A 26,831-nucleotide genomic window follows, 5' to 3' on the forward strand; every position below is an offset into this window, starting at 1 on the left:
ACTACCACATCAATGCAAGTATCAACAATTTGGAAATAGATCTTGATCAATGACACATGATAAAACCAGTGGAAATGTGCGTTGGCCATGGGTGGGGGCAGTGCGGGGGGTGAAGGGGAAAGTAGGAGCATGAATCATATAACCATGTTAAAAATGAATATTAATAAATGTTTAAATTAAAAAAAAAGTTGCAGGAGATAACATAAACTCACATAAATCATCAGCATTTCTATATATTACCAACAAAGCCCAATAGCAAGAGATAGAAAAAGAAATTCCATTTAAATTAGTGACAGATGATACAAAATACCTGGGAGTCTACCTGCCAAGAGAAACCCAGGAACTATATGAACCTAATTACAAAACACTTTCCACACAAATAAAATTAGATTTAAACAATTGGAAAAATATTAATTGCTCATCAGTAGGCTGAGCAAATATAATAACAATAATTTACCTAAACTAATCTATTTAGTACCATACCAATCAAACTTCCCAAAAGTTATTCTGTAGATCTAAAAAATAATTCATCTGGAAGAACAAAAGGTCAAGAATATCAAGGGAATCAATAAAAAAAATGTGAAGGAAAGTGGCCTAGGAGTACTAGATTTCAAACTGTATTACAAAGTAGTAATCATCAAAACAATCTTGTACTGGCTAAGAAATAGAATGATGGATTGATGGAAAAGATTAGATACATAAAACCTAGTAATAAATGACGATAGTAATTTGGTTTGATAAATTAGAAGATCCAAGCTTTTGGGAGAAGAACTTACTATTTGACAAAAACTGTTGAAAAATTGGAAAATGATATGGCAGAGATGGAGAGATCAACATCTCATGCTGTTTATCAAGATATTATCATCAACATGGATACATGATCTAAACAATAATGGGTGTTACTATAAACAAATTACTGTAAACAAATAGTTAACCTGTTAGAACTATGGATAAGGGAATAATTTAAAACAAAACAAGAAATAGGGAGTATTATAAAATGTAAAATGGAGATTATATTAAATTAAAAAGATTTTGTACAAAACAAAGGCAATGAAGATTAGAAGGAAACAAAAAAGCTGGTAAAACATTATTTACAGCAAGTATCTCTGATAAAAGTCTATGCAAATATAGAAAACTAAGTAGAGCTTCCGGGTTAAGATAATGGCAGAGTAAAAAGCAGCTGCTTAACTTCTCCTAATGCACACATACATGACTCCTCAAGAGGACATAAAAACGAATCCAGATGAACGAAGGGACCCCACAACAGGATGCAGCATTGAAGGTATGTGGGATCGGGGCATTTCCATGCTATGAAGAGGTGAAACAGCTCTCACTAAAATGCAAGCTGAGCAACACCCCCCCACACACACCACCTACAGGGCCAAAGCCAGTGCACAAGAGTTAGAGCAAGTTTGGGGCACACAGTAAGTCCTTGGCAGCTACCTGGGATCACCGGGGCCTGCTCCTGAGAGCAGCAAGACTTAAGACCACAAGAGGTTAAAGAACCGGACTTTGAACAGAGACCTGGAGCACAGGGGCAGAAGCAGGAGTGGATGCAGGTGTGGACAGACCCTGAGCCCAGGCGTGGACCATGGGTGGGGACCCAGTGCAGAGGGGTGCATGACTGTGAAAGCAGCACCCTGAGACTGTTAAATGAGCTTTGGGCAGAGGAACAAGCAAGGGGACCACCAGGAGGCTTGACCCTGAGAACAACTAGACCTGAGACCTCAGGAGCCTAAAGAGTGCAAACAGACCCTGGGCGTGAGGATAAACCTGAGAGGGCACATGGCTAACAATGGCAAGCCAGTCACAAGAACCCCAAAAGAGAAAGATCAAGAAGAAATCTTTAACACTTGACAACTTTTACACAGAAAAAATCCAGACAACAGAGCAAACAGCAGAGAACAAACAAGTAATCATATCCAAACTTCCAAAAAAAAAACTTCCCAAAAAATGAAAATTAATCATAAGCTCTTGAAGAATTCAAATCTGAGATCAAGAGAAATATGGAAGAGATTTGGCAAGAGAAATGGGAAATAGCTCAAAAGGAATTTAACAGGTTAAAAGACAGAAACTCCCAATTGGAAACCAAAATTAAACAGCTGGAAAACAGGATAGACCAAACCAAAAAGGAAAATCCTGAGATTATAATAGAAAACCAGTCTCTAAAGACCAGAATTGGGCAAGTAGAAGCCAGTGATCTCTCAAGACAGCAAGAACAAATAAAGCAAAGTCAAAAGACTGATAAAATAGAAGAAAACATGAAATATCTCACTGAGAAATTGACATCAAGAAAACAGGTCTAGAAGAGACAATTTGAGAATCATTATTCTTCCTGAAAAAGTAGAAATTAATCGAAATTTGGACTCCATACTAAAAGAAATTATTCAGCAAAACTGCCCTGAAGTTCTACAACAAGAGGGCAACATAGACATTGAAAGGATCCATAGATCACCCTCTGCACTAAACCCTGAAAAGACAACGCCCAGGAATATAATAGCCAAATTTAAGAGCTTCCAAGTAAAAGAAAAAATTTTACAAGAAGCCAGAAAGAGACAATTCAGATATCAAGGAGCACCAATCAGGATCACACAGAATCTGGCAGCCTCCACACTACAAGACCGCAAGGCTTGGAGTATGACATTCAGAAAGGCAAGAGAACTGGGTCTACAACCAAGGATCACCTACCCATCAAAACTGACTATATACTTCCAGGGTAAAGTATGGGCATTCAACAAGATAGAAGATTTCCAAGTATTTCCACAGAAAAGACCAGGACTAAATGGAAAGTTCGATATCCAACCAAAAAAAATCAAGAGAAACATGAAAAGGTAAATAAGAAACAGAGGGGAAAGAAAGAAAACTCTTATTTTTAAATTTGCCTCTTTAAGAGCTTCAATAAGATCTAATTATTTGTATTCCTATATGGAGAAATGTTATGTGTAATTCTCTGTAGTGAACTCTATTCACTATTATAGTAATTAGAAGAATTATTCATAGGGAGAGGTTGGAGTACTAAATGGTCTAAGATGATATGGGGGTGGGTGGGAAAGAAGGGGATGGCACCAAGAGAAACTTGAATGAAAAAGAAAAATAGGATATTCTATACCACACAAAGAGGGCATGGGAAGGGGAGGGGATGAATACTATTATAAGAAGGAAAGAAAGAGAGCATTAAGAAGTAATATTTAAACCTTACTCTCAACGGAATTAACCCTGAGAGGAAAGAGTAGCTATATCAATTGAGATATAGAACTCTAACCCTACTGAGAAAGTCAGAAGGGATAAACCAAGGGGAGCAGGGGAGTGGGGAGGTCAAAAAAGGGAGGGGAGGAAAGGGGGAAGGGAATTGATTAGGCCTTAAGAATAAAAAGAGGGGAATAATAAGGGAGGGGTAGAAAGGGAAGTAAATCAAGGGAGGGGACAAGGGTTACTGGCATAAAGCAAACCACTGGTTTAAAAGGAAATAGCGTAAGAAGAAGGGGTAGAACTAGGAGAGGATACCAAAATGTTGGGGAATACACAACTGATAATTATAACTCTGAATTTGAATGGGATGAACTCACCCATAAAACAAAAGCAAATAGCAGAGTGGATTAGAAACCAAAATCCTACCATATGTTGTCTATAAGAAACACATGAGGAGGGTGGACATATACAGGTTTAAGGCAAAGGGCTGGAGCAAAAAATTTTGGGCTTCAAATGAAAAAAAGAAGGCAGGAGTGGGGTTCATGATTTCTGACAAAGCCAAAGTAAAAATAGATATGATTAAAAAAAGACAGGGAAGGTCATTACATCCTGATAAAAGGCAGTATAGACAATGAGGAAATAACAGTGCTCAATATGTATGCACCAAATGGTATAGCATCCAAATTCCTAAAGGAGAAACTGGCAAAGCTCAAGAAGGAAATAGATAGTAAAACCATAAGTGGTGGGAGATCTAAATATTCCCCTTTCAGATCTAGATAAATCAAACCAAAATAAATAAGAAAGAGATAAGAGAGGTGAATGAAATTCTAGAAAAATTAGATTTAATAGATATGTGGAGAAAAATAAATAGGGACAAAAAGGAATACCCTTCTTTTCAGCTGCACATGGTACATTCACAAAGATTGACCATGTTATAGGGCATAGAATCATTGCAAACAAATGCAAAAGAGCAGAAATAATAAATGTAACCTTCTCAGATCATAATGCAATAAAAATAATAATTACTAAGGGCACCTAGACAGGCAAATCAAAAACTAATTGGAAATTAAATAATATGATTCTCCAAAACCAGTTAAAGAAGAAATCATAGAAACAATCAACAATTTTATTGAAGAGAATGACAATGATGAGACATCCTACCAAACTCTGTGGGATGCAGCTAAGGCAGTACTCAGGGGGAAACTTATATCCTTGAGTGCATATATTAACAAATTAGGGAGGGCAGAGATTAATGAATTGGGCATGCAACTTAAAAGATTAGAAAGCAAGCAAATTAAAAATCCCCAGATGAAAACTAAATTAGAAATACTAAAAATAAAGGGAGAAATTAATAAAATTGAAAGTAAAAGAACTATTGAATTAATAAATAAGACTAGAAGCTGGTATTTTGAAAAAATAGATAAAATAGACAAAGTACTGGTAAATCTAATAAAAAAAAGGAAAGAAGAAAACCAAATTAAGAGTATCAAAGATGAAAAGGGAGACCTCACTAATGAAGAGGAAATTAAGGCAATCATTAAAAACTATTTTGCCCAATTATATGGCAATAAATATAGCAATCTAGGAGATTTGGATGAATATTTGCAAAAATATAAATTGCCTAGATTAACAGCAGAAGAAATAGAATGCTTAAATAATCCCATATCAGAAAAAGAAATTGAACAAGCCATCAAAGAACTCCCTAAGAAAAAATCCCCAGGACCAGATGGATTCACAAGTGAATTCTATCAAACATTCAAAGAACAACTAATCCCAGTACTATACAAATTATTTGATATAATAAGCAAAGAAAGAGTCCTACCAAATTCCTTTTATGACACAAATATGGTACTGATCCCAAAGCCAGGTAGATCAAAAACAGAGAAAGAAAATTACAGACCAATCTCCCTAATGAACATAGATGCAAAAATCTTAAATAGAATACTAGCAAAAAGACTCAAGCAAGTGATCAAGAGGATTATCCACCATGATCAGGTGGGATTTATACCAGGAATGAAAGGATGGTTCACCATTAGGAAAACCATCCACATAATTGACTATATCAACAAGCTAACAAACAAAAATCACATGATTATCTCAATGCTGAAAAAGCTTTGACAAAATACAACACCTATTCCTATTGAAAACACTAGAAAGTATAGGAATAGAAGAACCTTTCCTAAAAATAATAAACAGTATATATCTAAAACCATCAACAAGCATCATATGCAATGGGGATAAATTAGAAGCCTTCCCAATAAGATCAGGTGTGAAACAAGGATGCCCATTATCACCTCTATTATTTAACATTGTACTAGAAACACTAGCAGTAGCAATTAGAGAAGAAAAAGAAATTGAAGGTATTAAAATAGGCAATGAGGAGACTAAGCTATCACTCTTTGCAGATGATATGATGGTCTACTTAAAAAATCCTGGAGAATCAACTAAGAAGCTTGTAGAAATAATCAACAACTTTAGCAAAGTTGCAGGATGCAAAATAAATGCACATAAATCATCAGCATTTCTATATATTTCCAACGCATCACAGCAGCAAGAGGTATAAAGAGAAACACCATTTAAAATCACCCTAGACAATATAAAATACTTAGGAATCTATCTGACAAGACAAACACATGAATTATACCAACACAACTACAAAACACTTTCCAAACAATTAAAACTAGATCTAAACAATTGGAAAAACATTAATTGTTCATGGGTAAGATAAGCTAACATAATAAAAATGACCATTCTACCCAAATTAATTCATTTATTGCATGCCATACGTATCAAACTATCAAAAAACTCCTTTACTGAATTAGAAAAAAAACTATAAGAAAGTTCATTTGGAATAACAAAAGATCAAGAATATCAAGGGAAATAATGAAAAAAATGTGAAGGAAGGTGGCCTAGCAGTACCAAATCTTAAACTGTATAATAAAGCAGTGGTTATCAAAACAATATGATACTGGCTAAGAGACAGAAGGAAAGATCAGTGGAATAGAGTATGATAAATCCAAAGAGCCCAACTTTTGGGACATAAATCCACTATTTGACAAAAACTTCTGGGAAAATTGGAAAACAATATGGGAGAGATTAGGTTTAGATCAACATCTCACACCCTACACCAAGATAAATTCAGAATGGGTGAATGACTTGAATATAAAGAGGGAAACTATAAATAAATTAAGTGAACACAGAATAGTATACTTGTCAGATCTCTGGGAAAGGAAAGATTTTAAAACCAAGCAAGAGTTAGAGAAAATTACATATGTAAAATTACAAAATGTAAAATAAATGATTTTGATTATATTAAATTAAAGCTTTTGTACAAACAAAAACAATGCAACCAAAATCAGAAGGGAAACAACAAATTGGGAAAAAATCTTTATAACAAAAAACTCTGACAGGGGTCTAATTACTCAAATATTCAAGGAGTTAAATCAATTGTATAAAAAATCAAGCCATTCCCCAATTGATAAATGGGCAGGGGATGAATGAATAGGCAATTTTCAGATAAAGAAATCAAAAGTATCAATAAGCACATGAGAAAGTGTTCTAAATCTCTAGTAATTAGAGAAATTCAAAACAAAACAACTCTGAGGTATCACCTCACACCTAGCAGACTGACTAAAATGATAGCAGGGGAGAGTAATGAATGTTGGATGGGATGTGGCAAAATTGGGACATTAATGCATTGCTGGTTGAGTTGTGAACTGATCCCACCATTCTGGCTGGCAATATGGATCTATGCTCAAAGGGCTATAAAATATTGCCTGCCCTTTGATCCATCCATACCATTGCTTGGTTTGTCCCCCAGAAAGATTATAGATGAAAAGACTTGTACAAAAATATTTATCGCTGCCCTTTTTGTGGTAGCTAAAAACTGGAAAATGATGGTATGCCCTTCAATTGGGGAATGGCTGAACAAATTGTGGTATATGTTGGTGATGGAATACTATTGCTCAAAGGAATAATAAACTGGAGGAATTCCATGTGAACTGGAAAGACCTCCAGGAATTGATGCAGAGTGAAAGGAGCAGAGCCAGAAGAACTTTGTACACAGAGACCAATACACTGTGGTAAAATAGAATGTAATGGACTTCTGTACTAGCAGCAATGCAATGACCCAGGACAATTCTGAGGGATTTATGAAGAACGCTACCCACATTCAGAGGAAGAACTGTGGGGGTGAAAACACAGAAGAAAAACCACTGCTTGAACACATGGGTTGAGGCGGACATAATTGGGGATGTAGACTGGAAACTACCACACCAATGCAACTATCAACAATGAGGAAATAGGTCTTGATTGACAACACATGTTAAAACTAGTGGAAATGTGCATCGGCTATGGGGTGGGGGGGAGGTCGGTGGATGAAGGGGAAAGTAAGAACATGAATCATGTAACCATGATAACTTTTCTAAAAAATAAAAATTATTAAAAAAATAAAAGAAAAAAGAAAACTAAGCAAGCCAAATTTATAAAAATGAAAGTCAAGCCCCCAATTGATAAATGGTCAAAGGATATGAACAGACAGTTTTCAGATTAAGAAATCAAAGCCATTTACAGTTATATGAAAAAAATGCTCTAAATTACTTTTGATTAGAGAAATGCAAATTAAAAGAACTGAGGTACTATCTCACACTTATTAGATTGTCTGATATTAGTAAAGGAAAATGATAAATATTGGAGGGGATGCAGGAAAATTGGGACACTAAAACACAATTGCTGGAGTTGTGATCTGATCCAACTATTTTGGAGAACAATTTGGACCTATACTCAAAGGACCATAAAACTGTGAATACCCTTTGATTCATTAATACCATTTCTAGGTCTGTATCCCAAAGAGATTAAAAAAAAAGGAGAGAGTACATATTTGTGCAAAAATATTTATCGTAGCTCTTTTTTGTGGTAGGCAAAGAATTGGAAATTGAGGAATTCCCTATTAGTTGGGGAATGGCTAAACAAGTTGTGGTATATGATTGTGATGGAATATTTTGTTTTAAGAAATGCCAAACAATTTGATTTTGGAAAAATCTAGAAAGGCTTACATGAACTGATGCAAAGTGAAGTGAATAGAATCAGAAGAACATTGTACACAGTGACAGAAATGTTTTTTGAATGACCTAGCTATTCTCAGCAATGCAGTAATCTAAGGTAATTCCAGAGACTTGTGATCAAAAATGCCATTTACCTTCTGAAAAAGAACTGATGGAGTCTGAATGTAGACTTCAATTTTGTATTTTACTTTGTTTCTACTTTCTTTTTTTGTTTTTGTTTGAGATCTCTTCCACAAAATGACTAATATGGAAAGATGTTTTGCATGATTTCACATGTGAAATCTGTATCAGATTGCTTGCTGTCTCAGGGATGGGAGATGAGTCAGAGGAAGTAAGAGAAGGAGGAGTGAAAAGGAGGGAGAGAATTTGGAACTCAAAACTAAGAAAATGAGTGTTAAAAATTGTTTTAAATGTAATTGGAGAAAAAATGAAGTATTATTTTTAAAAAATTTAAAAAGTGACTTGCCTAGGGTCACACAGCTGGGAAGTATCTGAGGCCAGATTTCAATGCAAGTCCTCCTGACTCTAAGCCTGGCACTCTATCAACTGTGCTAAGTAGTTGCCTCTTCTTTTTCTTATTATTTAATGGATATTTATGTTTCCCCCAGTCAGTATTGCATTCTCGCTATGATAAGTTTTTTCTGTTAATTTTTTATTTGATATCCTTTAATGTTTCCATTGGCTGTAATAATAGAGACTTGATGAGACTAAGGCTTAATACAATTTCACTTAATCCAAGTGGCACACCAACTACTATTATAATCATTACAAATTTCTACAGCATACCCCCTCTAAACAGACAGGCCTGGTAGAGGCCTATCTATATTATGGTATGGTAAGGGGGTAGTTATAGTTAAGAGGATATAGTAAGGTAAGGAGGGGGAGGATGCTTCAGTTTTTCATGAACTGGGAATATTTGTATCATCCTGTCTCAAGGTAGAGAATGGACTGGCTGATTGTTAAGGTTCATTATGATTCTGAGGTTAATAATACTTTTATCTGTCTTGAATATTTAGCAACTTCAGTTTCTTCAGTAGTGTGTCAATCCTTACTTTTAGAATGCATGTTCATATTATGAATAATGTAGATTAAAACAACAAATGACCTAGTTCTTGTCTTTGTCAAGTAAACTGCCTTTGTTGCAGAGCTGAGCCTTAATTGTTCATTGTCTGAATGAAAGGTCCTGATTTGCTATGCCTCAGTTTCTTCATCAGTAAAATGAAGAAATTGGAGAATGCAAGTGTAGTATGAAGACTAGATCTAGAATCAGAGGTTTTGGTTTAAAATCCTAGTCCTATAACTCTTAATGGCCTTGGGCAAGTCATCTGACATCTCTAGACCTCAGTTTCTTCATCTGTAAAATAGAGAATGAATGAGATGATCTATAAAGGCTCTTTCAACTCAAAGCCCAATCATATCCTGACTAGATGATTCCTTTAAGCTTTAAATCTATGACTTTAAAAAGAAATTGGAATATCTCCTTCACTCTCTACATTCCACTTTTGATACTGTCTTTTATTTTGACTGGGAGAAAGTCTACCACCTCCCTTCCCCAACTCCTAATAAATCTGCTTAGTTGTGGCTTAACTTTCATAAGCATGTTTGACATTACTCCTATAACTTATTTCCCCTTTATAATGATGTTTTTTTTTTTAATTTTTAAGTGGGGAAAGGATGAGTTAAGCACAGACACTCTGATTAATTTTACCTGTACTTAGGGAAGAATGACTTCTTCAGATATGGTGAAATATTTGGAATTAGATCAGGTTTCTGGTATCCTTCAGCCATCTTCTCTGCTTACAGAAATGCTGGTTTGAACAAGACTTTGTTGTAAGATAGAAAAGGGGGAGAGTGAATTGAATCCATGTTGGTCTTTGAAGATTATAGTTTACCTTTAAGGTTTCCCTTTGTTTCAGATTTCATAAGTTTTCAGCAGGTTTCCTTTAGTGGGAGAACTCTGCAGGTAGTTCCAGCTCACTGCTTGAGTTTTCCCCACAGAGAAGGTGGGACAGGATGGGGGCAGGTATCTCTCCTTTGTTTAGAAGTTATAGGAAAGAGATAAGGTAGAAGAGTTGATTAACTACACTGGCTTTCATTGTGAACGTGACAAAACACAGTTTTACTAGAAGCTAAATCTTAGTAATATGCAATGATGATCTGTAGCCTATAACAGAATTTTGTTGTACTATTCCTCCAGACCCCCAGCATAATAAGTTGATTACTTGCCACAAAGTATCTTAGAATAGTGCAAAAAGTTGCTTTGATTTAAAAATTGATTGATTACAATATGTCTGAATAGTTCCTATTGACATGGAATAAATGCAATCGAAGGCTAACTATATATGTCTCTCTGCCTTAGTATTGGAAATACTTATGTCTACATAAAATTAACTTTAATGGATTATTTTAAGTTGTGGGTAATAATTGCATCATCCAGAATTTAAGGAAATTGTCTTAGAAGATTTCATATACTAATCAAAATCTAGACTTCTTCCCTAGCAGGTTATTAAAGTAACTTTATTTTCTTTTCTTTTAATGTTAATTATAGGTTTTATAGAAATTCTAAAAAAAGTTAATATTAAATTATGGCTTTATAGGGTCTATTAAAGAAACTAGAAGTAGGTGAATGCTTTACTTTTTATTGTTTCTAGTATTAAAATTACAGTATGCTATTCCTTCTCCCTTCCCCTCCCCAGGCAGTATAACTTGGCTTCCCATTTATCTAAGTTTATTCTGATTATTCATTTAACTACTTAAAAAGGTCATGTGCTCACCTGTAACTTTGCTGCTGTTTGATTTGTTTCCTCTTGTTCAGCAGAATAATAGCAAATGGAGAATAGTTAGCAATTACTTTATTTATAGTAAAATGAAGACAGTAAAATTATATAGCCCATTTCCTTCTTTCCTGCCTTCATTTCCTTACCAAAGTGCAACTGAAGTATCATTAAATGTGAGTGTTTTAAGGAGGTTGGGAACACAAGGAGAGGGCTTTAGTTGGTGCTCATCTCAGTTGTTGGCAGACCTGTCAGATCACATAGTAATTATGAAATTTCAGTGACTTCACTGTTGAGGAAAAATTGAAGTATATTTCAGGATCAGTTAAGTAGTTTAGCTATTTTTGTAAAAAAAATAAGACTCTATAAACAATCAAATTTTGACATTATTACAAATGGGAACTTTTCTAACTTGCTATGGGTTTAGGACAGATCAGTCAGCTTAATGTTAAGTTTATTCTCATAGATTATTTTTATGAATGTGACTTAATGGACAAAGATAATTTTCCTGTACAACAACACAATGTATTCTTTTTGTATATAGAAAATGTAAGTACATCACTATAGTTATAATTTCCTCCATCAGACGTCCAAAACAACTTATTTCTATTAAGTTCATACCACTTTTCTTTAAGTTTAGATTACATTTAATAACAGATGTAAAGCATATCAGAACTTCTTTTTACCACTGTATAAAAATCCATATTGACATTTGTGAAAGGTGGACCATCAGATTTATCCTTAGAATGCTTTGAGTTAGTATCCAAGAGTTCAGGGTGCAGCTCTGTTTGTGACCAAAATGAACCTGTGTTTATGAGCTAGTTTCAGTGGGTGTGTACAGCTCTACCTGACTTTTGGCTTAACCCCTCCCTTTGATGAATGTAAAGTAAGTGCCTGCCCTCTCTATTTACACTGAGGAAGAGGCTAGTTTATTCAACTGTCAACACCTTAACTCTCAGACAGGTTTATGAAGTGACAACTTTAAACTCAAGTAGCTGGCTTTTCTTTGGATGGTGACCCTGAAGGACTTGGCAAGAATGTACAACCCAGAGTGCAAGAATACGGGCAGTTTGCTTTTTATATCTGCGTTATTACAGTAGAAGCTATGGCTGTCTCACCTTTACTCCTGTTAATGGACAGGTTTGTTGTCACAAACTTAAACACCTTTGTTTTTCTGAACTTCTTTGGTAATTGATCATTTGTTTAGACTGAGGTATATAAAATAAATGTTTGATTTTAGCTTAAGATAATGGTAAAAAATAGTTGAGTGGACTGAATGCAATACATCGTTGTATAAACTTTAAAAAAATCATTTTTTATAGATGTAACTGTTGCATTGCTTGTGCTTAATAAGGCTCTGAGGTCCTTACAGGGTAGGCTGCTTACTTGCTAATTTTAAAAATAGATTTTCCCTGATTGTTTAGCTCTTTTTTAGATGTTTGGGAGAAACTGGATTCCTGCAGTTGTGACTGAGTAAGATAGTAAAACTTTTGTCTCCCTCATTGCTTCTTGTTTTCTTTGGAAAAGGTAAATCTCATTATAGAAACTATTTACTTGAGGAGTACTGGGTATGATTTTTTTCTTTTCCTAAAAACAGATCTTTATTTCCTTCTTTCTTTCTCCATATAAGTGTGTAAGAAGATGTTAAAGATTACAAATATCTTTTGGGATTGGATTCAAGGTTTCAGAAGGTGAAGTTCTAGAAACTTATTACCCCCTATTTTCTGTGCTGTATAGACTTTAATTTTTTTTACTTTGAGTGAAGGATGATAACATTGACTTGGAAACAATATCAAATAGATTCCATAAGAAATATTTTAAAAATACTGTATTTCGCCTTATCCCATTTAAACAAACAAAACAAAAAGCCCGAAATAAGCAGTTTCATCAGAATAAAGGATTTTAATTTTCCCCTGAAGAATAGAAGAGAAAATTTTTCAGGTAAGGTTTAGAGTGAAACTTAAGGAACGAAATTCTACAGAATTTCAAATTGTCTTTCACTTGTCCTAGGTTTCACTTGCATAGACATTTTAGTTGCTTTGAACACCAAGGAAAAAAGGTCAAAGAAATCTCAAGTCAATGATTAAAGTATTTTTATCAAGTGAGTTTAAATATATAGTATGTTTTAGAGTAGGAGTTTGAGCATTTCTGTGTTAATGACCCTTAGAAACTATAACTTCTCAACTTCACAAGTCACCTGCATTTTGGTGACTTGTGAAACCTGTTTATCCAGATATGGAGATTACTCATACTTTAGTTTAACCCTTCTTTCTGTGACTGCTTTTGCTGTACCACAGTTTTAGTGGAAAAACCCTTATGTTAGTAGAACGGCAGTAGCTTCATTGTTCAGAAGCATCTGAAGTTATTCAGCTTTTTGACTCTTTAATGATAATAGCAGTTGAATCATTCCACATATGCCCCTGTTCCTTATTTGTAAAAGGAGAAGGTTGGTAGCTCCCAGACCTAATGTTCCTTCGGTTTCTTGATCCAGGATCTTAGGATTTTTTGAACTGTTGTGAGGACCAATGTTTTGTACTTTTTTTTGTATTGGTATTGAACAGCTGATAAAATAATCGTGACTGATTCTCTTTATGGGCCTCTCTTGACTTATTTGTAATCGAGCAATCAGGGGACAAACAAAAGTAAAGAAATCTTTTATATTTTATTAGTCTACTTAATTGGTTTGGTGATCTTGTCATTTCGCTTGGCATTCTCATCCATTGTCTTGCCATAAATCCTACATGGGAGACTTTCCAATGATGTAGCACACTCATATGGAGAATCTGATGAGCTCTTGATGCTTTTGCTTTGTGATGGCACACTTTTTTTTGGTCTTATATGTCCTTGATAATGATTTTCATTTTGCTTATAATGTTCAAGGTATTATTAATAATTGACAATAGCCTGATTATATCAAGTTGCTATTTCTTCCCTTTCCTTAGGCTATCCAGAAATAGTGAGATGCTTTCTTTTCAGATCCATCATTGCTTCCTATGAGGAGAGTACAGCTATGTTTACTAACCAGAATTGACATTCAAGTACATGCAGTTTTCATTTTTACCTAAACAACCAACAGCTAGCTTATTATATGGCCATGTGGTCTAAATGTTGTGTGGCCTCTTGACTCTGTGACCTTTCTAGTATCATTCCTATAACAGTACTTTTAGTACTTCAGACACAACTAATAGAATTAAAGAGTATTTTTAAAGTGCCTTCTGTGAATCTTAGACTGGGCTGGGCCTGAGGTTTCAGAACTAACATTGTACTGGGAATAAACAGCATGTACAAAGGTAAGAATATGCAAAATCCATGCAAAGTAAATGGGAGAGTATTATGACTGTGCTTGTGTGGGGAGGGAGCCTTTGAACCAAGCTTAGGGTTTCCAAGAATCAGTGATGAGGAAGAAGAATATTCTAGGAATGCAGTGGGGCCTCTTGCAAGTGCTGGGAGGAGAACTTTGGGTAGAGTAGTGTGGCTCTAATGGAGAATGCCTCAAAGGGGGGTTCGTGGGAAATCAACCTGGAAAGATATGTTGGAGCCAAGTGGTGAAGGTCATTCAATAACCAGATTGAAGGAGGGAGTGGGAAAAGAAGGCAGGAAACAAGCATTTATTAAAACTACCTACTATGTTCTTATCACTGAGCTTTATATCTCATTTGAATCTTACAATAATTCTAGAAGATAGGTGATGTTATTATCACCTGATTTTACAGAGTATGAAACAGGAAATTTAAATGACCTGCCCAGGGTCATACAGCTGATAAGTAACTGAGACTGGATTTGGCTGCAGGTCTTCCCAACTCCAGCTCCAGTGTTCTATATACTGTGCCCTCTCATTGCCTTGGGTAGGAAGAGGCCTCACTTGCCAAGGTAGCTTGTTTTTCTTTCTGACAACTCTAATTGTTCAAAAGTTTATGCTTAAATTAGCCTTTCGTCATATTCCACACATTAAGCCTACTTTTGCTTGCTTATTCCAAGTTGAACATGGTTAGAGATGGTATAGTGCTATGTTGGCAAAGATGTGGTACACATGCCCTGGGCATGTCAGAGGGAGCTGCTCCATTGCCCCTCTCCACTATGCCTGGGGCCAATGTTAACATGTCCCACCCCTATGCCCAGCAGCCCAATGTGAGCACTTCCTCCCTCTGTTGTCTGGGGTAATATGGGGGGCATATAGGCAGCTTGAAGGTACATTTTGGGCATGTGATCTCTAAAAGGTTTGCCAGTGCTATTACAGTGGACAGAATGCTTAGCCTGGTGTCAGAAAGTCTTGAGTTTGAATCCCTCCTCAAGACATTTACTAGCTGTGTGACCCTGGCCAAATCACTTAACCTCTCTTCACCTCAGTCCCCTTACCTGCAAAATGGGGATAATAATAGCAACTACTTTGGAGGATTGTGAAGATTAAATGAGATAATGCTTGTAAAGCACTTACCATAGTGCTTGGTACATGGTGTTTGAATCAGGATTCAAACCCAGATCTTTCTGATTCCAGATTCCATTTTATCTCTTGTGCAAATTGTTCCAGACAAGATGCTCTTTAAATGTGACTGAAGCTTCCAGTTAACTTTCTTAGCACAAATAATTCACCTAGTCATATATAACATATGGGATTAACCACATGGGAAAAGCTCATAGAATGAATTTTTACTGGATCTCCTAAAACTGACTCAATATTTTGTACCTTCTGATGTAAATACAAAGTAGAAAGTGATTCCTCTTATTAAATTTGCAAGTAAAATAAGGTATTGAAATTTTATTTAGTAATTTCAAATTATTTATGATGTCTGATCTTCCTGAGTAGTTTCTGGTGGACTTCAACAACTTTCTCTAGTACCTGTGTCATTACAGTTCCTGTGTTCTTTAGGAAAAGTGATTTAGGAATGGGACAATGAGAGAGGTCCCCTGTGCTGTCATTGCTATTCAAATATTCTGTGTTTTATGGTCATACAAAAAAATTGGTGCAAAATATTGATTGCCCTTGACAGATTTTTAAAATTATACTCTAAGCTTCATAATGTATCTCTTTTAGCATTTAGCACAACAAATAGCAATAAATGTTGAATATCTTTATCCTAGCTCTTTTCAGGTATCAAGAGTCACTTTTGAAAAAACATCACTATTTCCTCTTTTTATTTGTTTTTTAAACCTATTTTATTTTCAGATTTTCTGATTACCTATTGGTACCTAATTTTGTGTAGTGATAAGTATTGTTCTTGGAGTTCAGACAAGCTCTCTGTTTTTAGATGTTCTTTATTTTCTTAGTCCTAGTGGTAATGTTTGTTCTTCAAGCAAAATTTAAGGTCAACCATGGTGAGTTAGAAGTTATAGCTTTCATTTCTGGGTAGAAAATAGGCAAGAAAGATTGGTTCATCAGGATTGGACTTAGAGCTAGTATGATAATCTGTTGATTGGTCTTATCTTGAATTGCACTTTAAAAGCATTTCAGAAAATTAGCTATCTTCTCATTTAAAAAAAAATCTAATTTATTATAAGATCCTCAGAGATTTTCTTGGTAAAACCTTTCTTTTTCTTCCTATAATTTTATACAATTAATTTCTGTACTCAAGATGTTATCAGATGCATTTATTGCCTTGCTTTGGTATATGATATTTTCATAGGTGTCTGTCCAGCCTTTGAAATTAAAATGTAAACTGTTGAATGGCAGAGACTGTATCTTAAATTTCTTCTGTATCTAACTAAACAATCTAGCACAATTTAATGAAGATAACAGGGGCTCAAGAAATACATATTTTTAACATGTGAATTTTTGTTGTTGCCTTTTTTGAGCTCTCCTTAAGATCTCAGGAATCTTTTTAGATAGAACCTACTATACTTCTCTGATTATTTGAGTAAACCTGGACTCATAGTTCAGGAAGGCTATTCTTTTATTTTGTATGTTAGGGTAGATTTCTTTCACCAAGATACTGACTGTTGAAATACAGTTTATTGAGGAATTTCTATAATTATTAAGATGATGATAATCTGAATTCTATGCCACAAAGTTTCTCCTGGTTTTCCTAGGATGATATCCTCAGGATGAGACATCAACTTTGCCATTTTTAATTGTTCTTTGTGCAAAACTCTTTTCTACATCATTTATTTTTTTAATTTAAATGTTTTAAATGTCCATTCATAGATGAAAATACATTCAAAATGTTTTTCAGATTTCTGTATTTTTTTCTTTTTAGATGTAACATTTTATCTAAAGAAGTAAAATTTTAGTTTTGCTTCTTTGTATTTGAAAGCATTATTTATCTAAGAAATTATTTTAGGGCTTTGTATTTGTTGTCTTACTTTGATAGATGAATCAAGTGAATTGTGTTAGAGAAATGCACATTAAAAGAAGTCTGAAGTACTATATCATATCATATGATATATTGGCAAAGTTGACAAAAAAAGAAAATTAAAGGTGCAGGAAGAGTCCATTAATTGTGAACTGAATCAACTATTTTGGAAAGTAATGAAAAATTTTACTTTCAAACTATTAAAGTGCATACATTCTAACCTAATGTTTCTTCTACTACGGCTATACCACAAAGAGAAAAGGACTCATATTTGTGGTGACAAATAATTAGAAACTGAGGGGGTACCCATCAATTGGGCAGTATCTGAATTAGCTATGACATATAGATGTTTCTTAAGAAATGATAAAAGGGATGGTTTCAGAGAGATCTAGAAATACTTTTCAGATCTAATGCAAAATGAAGTGAGCAAAATCAGGAGAAATTCTTTTACAGTAATAGCAATATTGTAAAGACAACTATGATAGACTTAGGAACTCTAATAAAAAAATAATCAAGGAAAATTCCAGAGGTCTCATGATGAAATTTGCTGCCCAACTCCAAATGGAGAGATCATAGATTCAGTATATACACACATAATGTATCATGTATGTTTATGTGTACACATATACACATGTATTTGTTGTGCATATGTTTATATGTTATATGTTTACATATTGTTATGTGTTATATGTTTATATACACACATATAGTTTTTTGGACATGGCCAATATGGGAATTTGTTTTACTTGATTTTATATTCATTTGTAATAGATTTCCCTTCTCTCTCTCTCTCTCTCTCTCTCTCTCTCTCTCTCTCTCTCTCTCTCTTTCATTTTCTTCTTCAATGGAGGGTAGGAGGTAGAAAGGAAAGAATATGGAATTGAACTTTAAAAAATCTTTGCAGAAAATTCCTTTGATAAAGGTTCACTATATGAGATTCATAAGGAATTGATTCCAATATATAAAAATAAGAGCTTTTTTTCCCAAAACATAAGCAAAGAATATGAACAAACATATTTGAAGTGACTAAATTGTTCTTACTCTTTAACCCAGTAATATAATTATTCGACTTATTCATGAAAGAGATTATAGAAAGAGGAAAATGAACTATATATATAAAAAGATTTATAGGAATACTTTTTGTTGTAACAGAGCTGGAAACAAAGGGGATGCTGGGGGTGTTTATCAATTGAGGAATTCTTGAGCAACTTAAAGCAAATGAATGTGATGGGGTATTTTTGTGTCATACTAAATGGCAAAATGGATGGATTAGGATAAACTGGGAAAGACATGTGAATTGATTCAGAATGAACAGAAGAAAGAACAATTTATATAATTGAAATGTAAAGGAAAATAACTTTGAAATATTTGAATATTCTGATCAATGCAGTGACCCACTATAGGTACAGTGAATCACTTACGTTATCAATTGCCTGACATGTGGGTGACTTCTGCAGATTGAGACAGATATTTTCAGATATAGCTGCTATGTGGATTTGTTTTGCTTAACAATGTATATTTGCTACAAAATTATGTGTTTTTCCCCAAAAAATTGTTGGAGAGGTAGAAGTGGGAGAGGTGGATTAGCAGGAGTGATGGAAAAAAAAAGATTAAGAAAGAAGAGAGCAGAAGCATTTATTTAATGCCACCTATGTGCCAGGCAGGCATTTTGTTAAGCACATGTTATAAATATCATTTCATTTGATTCTGACAACATCCTTGTGAGGGAGGAGCTATTATTGTCCCCATTTTACAGTTGAGGGAACTGAGGCAAATAGAAGTTAAGTGACTTGCCCGGGGTCACATAGCTAATAAAGTATATGAAGTGAGATCTTCCTGAGTCCAGACCTAGCATTCTATCCACTTCACCACCCCCAAAATGCACAGAGAACAGAAGAAAATAGAGACTAGTGGAGCATTTTTGAAACTAATGAATTGAATTGATCATTCTTTTAAAAAAATGTAAACTGTATGGAATAGAGTTCATATACAGTTCCCTTCCCCCCGCCCCCTGTATATGGAAGTGCTCATGTTTATGTTTGTCAAGTTTGTAACAACAAAAACGTTTTTAAAAGTTACTCCCATGGCTCCATATTACCTCTAAGGTCAAATATAAAGTCTCTGTTTGGCATTTGAAAATTGAAATTTAATTCAATTGAAAATTGAAAAAGCTTTTCTCACAATTTTCACGCACTATCCAATCCAGTCAAACTGACTTTCCTACTGTTCCTCCAGTGTAACAAAAGATTTCCTGTCTCTGTGTCTTTGCCTCATTTGTCCATCATGTGCAGAATGCACTTGATCATCAACTGTGCTTTGCGGAATCCCTCATAGAAACAATAACAGCCAACATTTATATTGCACTTTAAAGTTTTCAAGATGTTTTATGTAATGTTATCTCATTTCTTTCTTCCCTTCCCTCCTCAATTACTTTGTGAGATTGGTAATATTTTAATTATCCCTGTTTTACAAATAAGGAAACTGAGGCCAAAAGGTTAAGTGCTTTTTTCAGAGTCGTGGAGCTAGTAAATGTTTGGGCAGGATTAGAAAGTGGGTCTTTGTGACTATTCCAGTGCCTTCTCTACTGCATCTTGTAGCTGCCTAGTTTGCTTCAAGATTTATTTAAAGAACCACTTTCTGGTTTAAACACCACTTCCTGATTCCCTCCAGCCAGTAGAACCTTGTTTCTATTTGGTCTATATTTTGCTTTTGCCTCTCTCTCTCTATATATATGTATAGCCACAATAGAATGTAAGTTGCTTGAGAGCAGGGGCTGTTTTATTCATGTCATTGAATCCCCAACATGTAGTACACTACCTTGCACTTAGCAGGCACTTAATAAGTACTTCTTGATGTATATTCACTCTTCCCAGACCTTTCATTTAACCATTGTTAATGTATGTACAGTGCATTGCACTTTCTTGATACATTAAACTAGTGGGATAGAAAGTTGAATAAGATTCAATCAGCATTTGAGTAGTCAATAAATCTTTATGGTAGGCACTGCCAGGTTATGGGGGACATATGTACAAAGAATGAAACAATCTCTTCTTGAGAGGAACTTCTGTCTTAATGAGGAAGACAGTAAGTGCATAAGATATACAGAATAAATGAAACAAGGATAGAAAGTAGCAAAATTCACTGTTGGTGGGAAAGGAGGATGGTACCAATTGGGCAGAGAATCTTAAAGAATAATGGGATTCTGAGAATCACTCAGATTAGGAGCAGATTCTATCTAAGCAAGAGGGAAAGATGAAAGGATGAGGAATAGCATGTTAATAAGTACCTTTTAAGCACCTGCTCTGGGCTAGTCTCTGTGCCATGTGAGGGGGATACAAAGGAGGGCAAAAAACAGTCCTTGATTTAAGGTACAAGTTGGGGAGACCATGTGTAAACAAGCTATACAGAGTATCTCAAAAGGCTTAATGAGACTTACGTTGATTAGAGTTCTTAAGTCTCTGAAACTGCTTGTCCTTAACAGTGTTTTAATTATATATATAAATTATACTTGTGGTTCTGCTCAACTCAGTCTGCATTAGTTCATAACATTTTCCTAGGTTTCTCTGAAAGCATCCCTTTTCTCATTTCTTAGATCACAATAGTATTCCATTATTCATATGCCATCATTTGTTCAGCCATTCTCAATAGTTAGGTATGCTCTTAGATTCTAATTCTTTGTCAGGACAAAAAAAAAAGTTGCCCTATATGTTTTTTTTTAAACCCTCAACTTCTGTGCATTGACCCATAGGTGGAAGGTGGTAAGGGTAGGCAATGAGGGTCAAGCGACCTGCCCAGGGTCACACAGCTAGGAAGCCAGATCCGAACCCAGGACCTCCCATCTCTAGGCCTGGCTCTCAATCCACTGAGCTACCCAGCTGCCCCCGCCCCATATGTTTTTGTGCATATGATCATTTTCCTTTCTTTGGTCTTTTTGGGTCTAGCAGTGGCATCTCAGAGTTAAGGGTATATTATTATTTTTGTTATTTTTTTAGACCCTTACCTTCCACTTTCGAATCAATACTATGTATTGGTTCCAAGACAGAAGAGTGATAAGGGGTAGGCAGTGGGGGTTAAGTGACTTGCCCAGGGTCACACAGCTAGGAAGTGTCTGAGGCCAGATTTGAACCTAGGACCTCCTGTCTCTAGGCCTGACTCTCAATCCACTGAGCTTGCTCCCTAAATGGTATATTATTGAGCATAGTTCCAAATTGCTTTTGTTTATAGCTCTATCAAAAATGTACCTATCTCTGTAGCCCCTCTAACTATTGTCATTTTTCTTTCTTGTCATCTTTCCAAATTTGATGGATGTGAGGTTGAACATCAGAGTTACTATAATTTTGAATTTCTCAAAATATTAATGATTTGGAGCACTTTTTTCATAAGGCTGCTTATGGCTTGCGTGTCTTCTTTGGACAACTGCTTGATCATATCTTTGGACTATAAATTGGAGAATAGTTTAAGAGCCAATTTTAACTTGCCTCTCTCTCTCTCCAGCAATTGTTAAGATTCAATAATTTTCTAAAACAAATATTCCAATAATTTACCATCTTTGTTACAACCGCCTTCTTCCCCCCACCCCCCAATTGCTATTGCAATAGCTCTAGCTTTTGCTACTTGTCTTCTGGACAGTTAGAATAGCTTTCTAACTCATCTTGATACCCTCATGTCCTCCTTTTCTCAACTCTTCTCTTGCTCCAGGCTCTGATCTCATCCACAACTGCTCAGCTTTCACTGGGGAAGTGAATTAACATTGCTACCATCTGAAATTCTAGCTCATTGCTTGTCCAGTTTGTGCCTTGTGATGTAGAGAATAGAGTGGAACATGAAACTTTTGACTTGATGTTTTTTTTTAAGAGTTAGACAGCATCTAGATCACCACCTCATTTTATAGATGAGGAATCTGAGGTATAGACTACCACAGGTAGTAAGAAACAAAACTAGGATTTGAATCCAGATCTTGGAACTAAAGCATCTTGCTCTGACTTAGAATGCATGGCTGACTGTACCTGGTGGGGCACACAAGATTTTTATATGTTCATAGACCGACAGAGGTTGGCAAAGTGATAGCATTTTTTGTCAAGTTTGCTATTCTGACCCTTAATTTTTTTAATTTTGGAAATTGAATAGTTGTAGCCTCCTCCTTCACCACCACCACTTTCTGTCTTAGAATCAATATAGTATATTGGTTCTAAGGCAGAAGAGCAGTAAGAGCTAGGTAATGGGGACTAAATGAGTTTCCTAAGGTCACGCAGCTAGGAAGTGTCTGAGTCCAAATTTGAACCTAGAATCTCCTGTCTCTAGGTCTGGTTTTCAGTCCACTGAGTCACCTAGCTGTTCCTGGTAGCCTTATTCTTGACTGCACAGTGGATAGAATGTTGGGTCTGGAATTAGAAAGATTTGAATTCAAATTTGACCTTAGATATTTACCTGCTATGTGATCTGGGCAAGTCACTTATCCTTGTTTACCTCAATTTCCTCATCTGTAGAATAAGCTGTAGAAGAAAATGGCAAACTATTCCAGTATCTTGGCCAAGAAAACTCTAAATGGGTTCAAGAAGTCAGACATGACCAAACAACAATGCATCTTATTCCTTGGGTCCCCTTACTGATTACTGGTTTTGATCTTATTTTCACGTTCAGATATTATCTTTTGGCTCTAATCATTAGCTCATTCTCTTTTTTTGTCTGGTTTTTTATATTACTTTATGCTTACTTGATTCTGATTTTTTTTCATTTAATAGTTTTTCTTGTTCTAAGGAAGGGTTCAATCTGGATAGAAAGGGGGAGGGTGGTGGGAAATGACTGTGATATAAAGATATTTCATCAATAAAATGTTTTTAAAGAAATAAAAATAAGTATTGGTATGCTAAAAATAATGACTAGGATGGAGGTAAACTAATCACATAGCAAGTTTTTTGTGTTATGTTTGCAAATAAGTTTTTGCATCAAAGTACCAGATGAAAATTACTTACAGGTATATTTTTCCTATTTTTTCCTTTAAAAGGTATGATTGAAGAGAAAGAATTGAAATAGAGCAAGGAAAAGAGAAGATGGGCTTTTCATCTTTAGTAATTTTGAAAGTCTTCAGCAAGATTTTCCCCTTTGTTTTCAACTTGGCCAACCCAAATTTATACTAAGTATCACTGGAAGTTTTAAATTAAATTCCACCATCTTTAAACTCCTGAAAGTCAAGCAAGTTGGGTTACTAGAAAAACAAAATGAAATAAACAAACAAAAAAAAAACTCAGTTAATTTTTTAAAATAAATTTAAATAGAAATTGCCTGTAGCAACTATTCTAGTAAATTATTTCTGGAATAGACTCAAGGAAGTTGGCAAGAATCAAGTGAAAACCTTTGTTTTATTTTTCCATAGATATTGTCAAAATAAGGCAATGTATTATGATAATTTTATATTGAGAGTAGAAATAATTTACTGTGCTTAGGTACTCTGATTATATACTATTTTCACTGATGAAGATGTCATTTAGAAATTTTCTTAGCAATACTTCTTTCTTGTACTTGAAAAATTTCTAAAAAAAATTCATTTATTTATTTTGCTTAGAAATAGAATAAATGATTGAGTACTACAGTTAGTGCTGTAGAATTAACATAATGTTTATTTTCATTTGAATATTATTTTTCTATGTATACATCTACTTTGAATTTTACATATATTATATTCTATATATTTATAACTATCAACCATTAAGGTCAAGTATACAAAATAAGGATGAAAATCTTATATGTATAGGAGAATCTAATGAATTAAGAAGTGAAGGCAAAAAATTACTTTTGGATTTTTTTTAATCCCCTTCCTGGACCATTTACAGTTATACTATTAGCTTCATTTTCTGTTTCTGTTTCTGTTTTTTGTTGTTGTTGTTTTGCATTTAAATTAAAAAATCAATTTCAATGTATATTAGTACTTGTATAATTTATTCCACATAGTATACTCCCTTTATGATGCAGGAAAGAGAGCTGTTACTTCAATGTTCATAGTCAATGCCTAATAATTTCCTAATCTTTATATTTTCTTTTTGTAGGAATTTGTTTGCTAGAAAGCAAAATGCAAGACTTGACACACACAGTGACTTGGGTTGGAAGCTGTTTGGGAAAGTACCACTTCAAGACAATTGTCAGAAAGACTCCAAGAAAACACCAAAGGTATTTCCACTAGACTAAAACATAGAACTCCCTGTGATATACATAGTATGTTTAGAAAGCTTGAACAATATAGCATTGCATAAAAATTGCATGCTAAGTTCCTTAAACTGTTAAATATATTTTAGGGGGTAAGCGACCATATTAACTCTTCCATTTCTCATTATGGAGACTTTCCATCATGAACTTCCTCCAGATACAAACTGCTCTATTTGTTGTTTAACCAAAATTCTCAATATTCCTCTCCTCCCATGTGCCCTCTCCCCCTTTCAGATTCTGTGTTCTGGTCAAGCTGGTCTATTTGTTATACCCAGCACATGACATTCCTCCACCTGCCTTTGGATCAGAGATTGTGCTCTTCTCACCTTTGTCTCTAGTGAAAGCTCATCTCAGGTTACACTTACTATTTGAGGACTTTCTTGATCAAAACCCAATTTATACTAAATTATTCTGAGAGACTTTTGAAATACTAGTGACTTACTTAAGGTCATGTTGTACTTTCTTCTCTCCTATAATGTAAGTTCCTCAAGGACAGGGACTTTTTCGCATTTGTACCTGCAGGGCCAAGCCCAGTGCCTTCACCTGTTAAGTATTGAACACTAGAAGGACCAAAGTTTAAGAAAATCTCCAAATAAATAAGCTATATCAGTTGATGCTGCATCCCCCCCCATAAAGCCAAGAATATAATAGAATTGTCTTTGTGTCTGTTTATAAGCTTGGCCCTTCTAGTATTAATGAGTGTCTGTTAAAATTGTGTTGAATTTCATTACATTGATATTCAGCCTTTTACCAACTATTGGATGTTTAGGTTATTCCCAGGTCTTTGTCTTTTCAAATAATGTTGGCATATCTTCCTCCCTGTATATGTGTTGTATGTATATATTTTTAATATACATACATACATCTCTTTCCTTTTCTATCTCTCCCTTCTCTCTCCCTATCTCCCCATATGGCAAAGGGGAAAAAAAAGTCTTAGTCTTCACTCTGCTATTCCCTGTATGACCTTTGATAAGTCACTTTTCCTGCCTGGACCTCAGTTTGTTCAATGGTTAAAAATGAAAAGAAGGGGTTGGCCAGATGACTTTTCAACTCTAATTCTATGATCCTGTAATCTTTTTTCAGTTTCATTGAAAATAATGGGCCTTGGGTCAAAAGCATATTTTTCTTCAGGCTTTTAAATGTATCTTGAATAATTTTTTTCTTTCCTATTTATTCTTTTCTTCAAAATGTAAAAATAAAATATGGACTCTAACTTAAAGGTAACACATGCCTGACCAGGACAGCTAATTACATAGTAATACAGTATTACAGAGAAAGAGCACATCTAGTTTGAAGTGTTAGTAAGAAAAGGATGTAATTATACCTGCTATCATAGTCATACAGTCCTGTTCATGACCTAGTTTTTCTTGCTTTGTTTCCTCTTTTGTCTTCTCTGTCCTGATTTAGTAGGGTCAGAGGAGGAGGATTTGAAGAGTTTTTTGATATTAAATTATAGGCAGCAACACAGATGCAGTTTCATCTACTATGAAGGCATAACTTAAAAGTTTAGGAAATGTGCTTTTCTTCCTTCCACCATTCATATTCATTATTTTGGAGTCTTTTGTGAACTGTGAAACAATTGGAAAACTAAAAGAATAAAAATTTGAACTAATAGTATTGAGTTATTGATTTAAGATGCCCTAGAAAATTTGGCGATGTTAGTTTATGTGAATGCATCTTGTATAAAGGATAGGATAGAGAGCATAGTTCTTGCTGTAGGACCTCTGAGCCAGGTCTCATCCTCTCTCTTGTCTTGTTTCCTCCTCTATAAAATGAAGTGCTTGTGGTCAGATGATCCCATTGCACAGTGAGAGGGAATAGAAGAAAGCTTAGTCAGTTTGTTCCAAATGGCAGTTGAAGGAACAGGATCAATGAATATTTAAGGCCTTTTGTCTTTCAGTAGATTCACTGAGAGTGAATTTAGTCAGCATTTTTGTTTAATAATATGGCTGGAACCCATTATCAATATTATATGAAAGAGTCTATTTGGTATTGTAACTTTAATTAGTATAGAATTGTGTTGTTGAAGACATGGCACTTGTGCTCCAGCCTGCTGGACAGGGCTGCTCTGTTCTCCCTCTGTACCATACCTGGAGATAATGTTCACATGCCCTGCCCCCTCTGCACATCTGCCCAATGCAAGCACTTCCTCTCTCTGTTGTCTGGGTTAATGTGGGGGGCTCACAGGCAGCTTGAATGTGCAGTTTGGGCACGTGATCTCTAAAAGGTTCCCCAACACTGGTGTAGAAATTGTAAGGTCAGCCAGGACAATGGAAGTTCCTGTTGAATGTGATGACAACACAGATCAGAGGGTTCAA

At 35.0% G+C, this 26,831-nt stretch overlaps 1 protein-coding gene across 1 annotated transcript in view; it reads left to right on the forward strand.

Annotated features, from left to right (window-relative positions):
* The window catches only part of TBC1D14 (TBC1 domain family member 14), a 123,475-nt gene that overhangs the window by 14,482 nt on the left and 82,162 nt on the right, over positions 1-26,831 (forward strand). Inside the window, exon 2 of the mRNA XM_044682408.1 lies at positions 24,357-24,477. Within this exon, the coding sequence (XP_044538343.1) occupies positions 24,357-24,477 (121 nt within the window). The remainder of the gene's footprint in view (positions 1-24,356; positions 24,478-26,831) is intronic.

This window comes from Gracilinanus agilis, chromosome 6, assembly GCF_016433145.1.
Source record: "Gracilinanus agilis isolate LMUSP501 chromosome 6, AgileGrace, whole genome shotgun sequence".
Taxonomy (NCBI): domain Eukaryota; kingdom Metazoa; phylum Chordata; class Mammalia; order Didelphimorphia; family Didelphidae; genus Gracilinanus; species Gracilinanus agilis.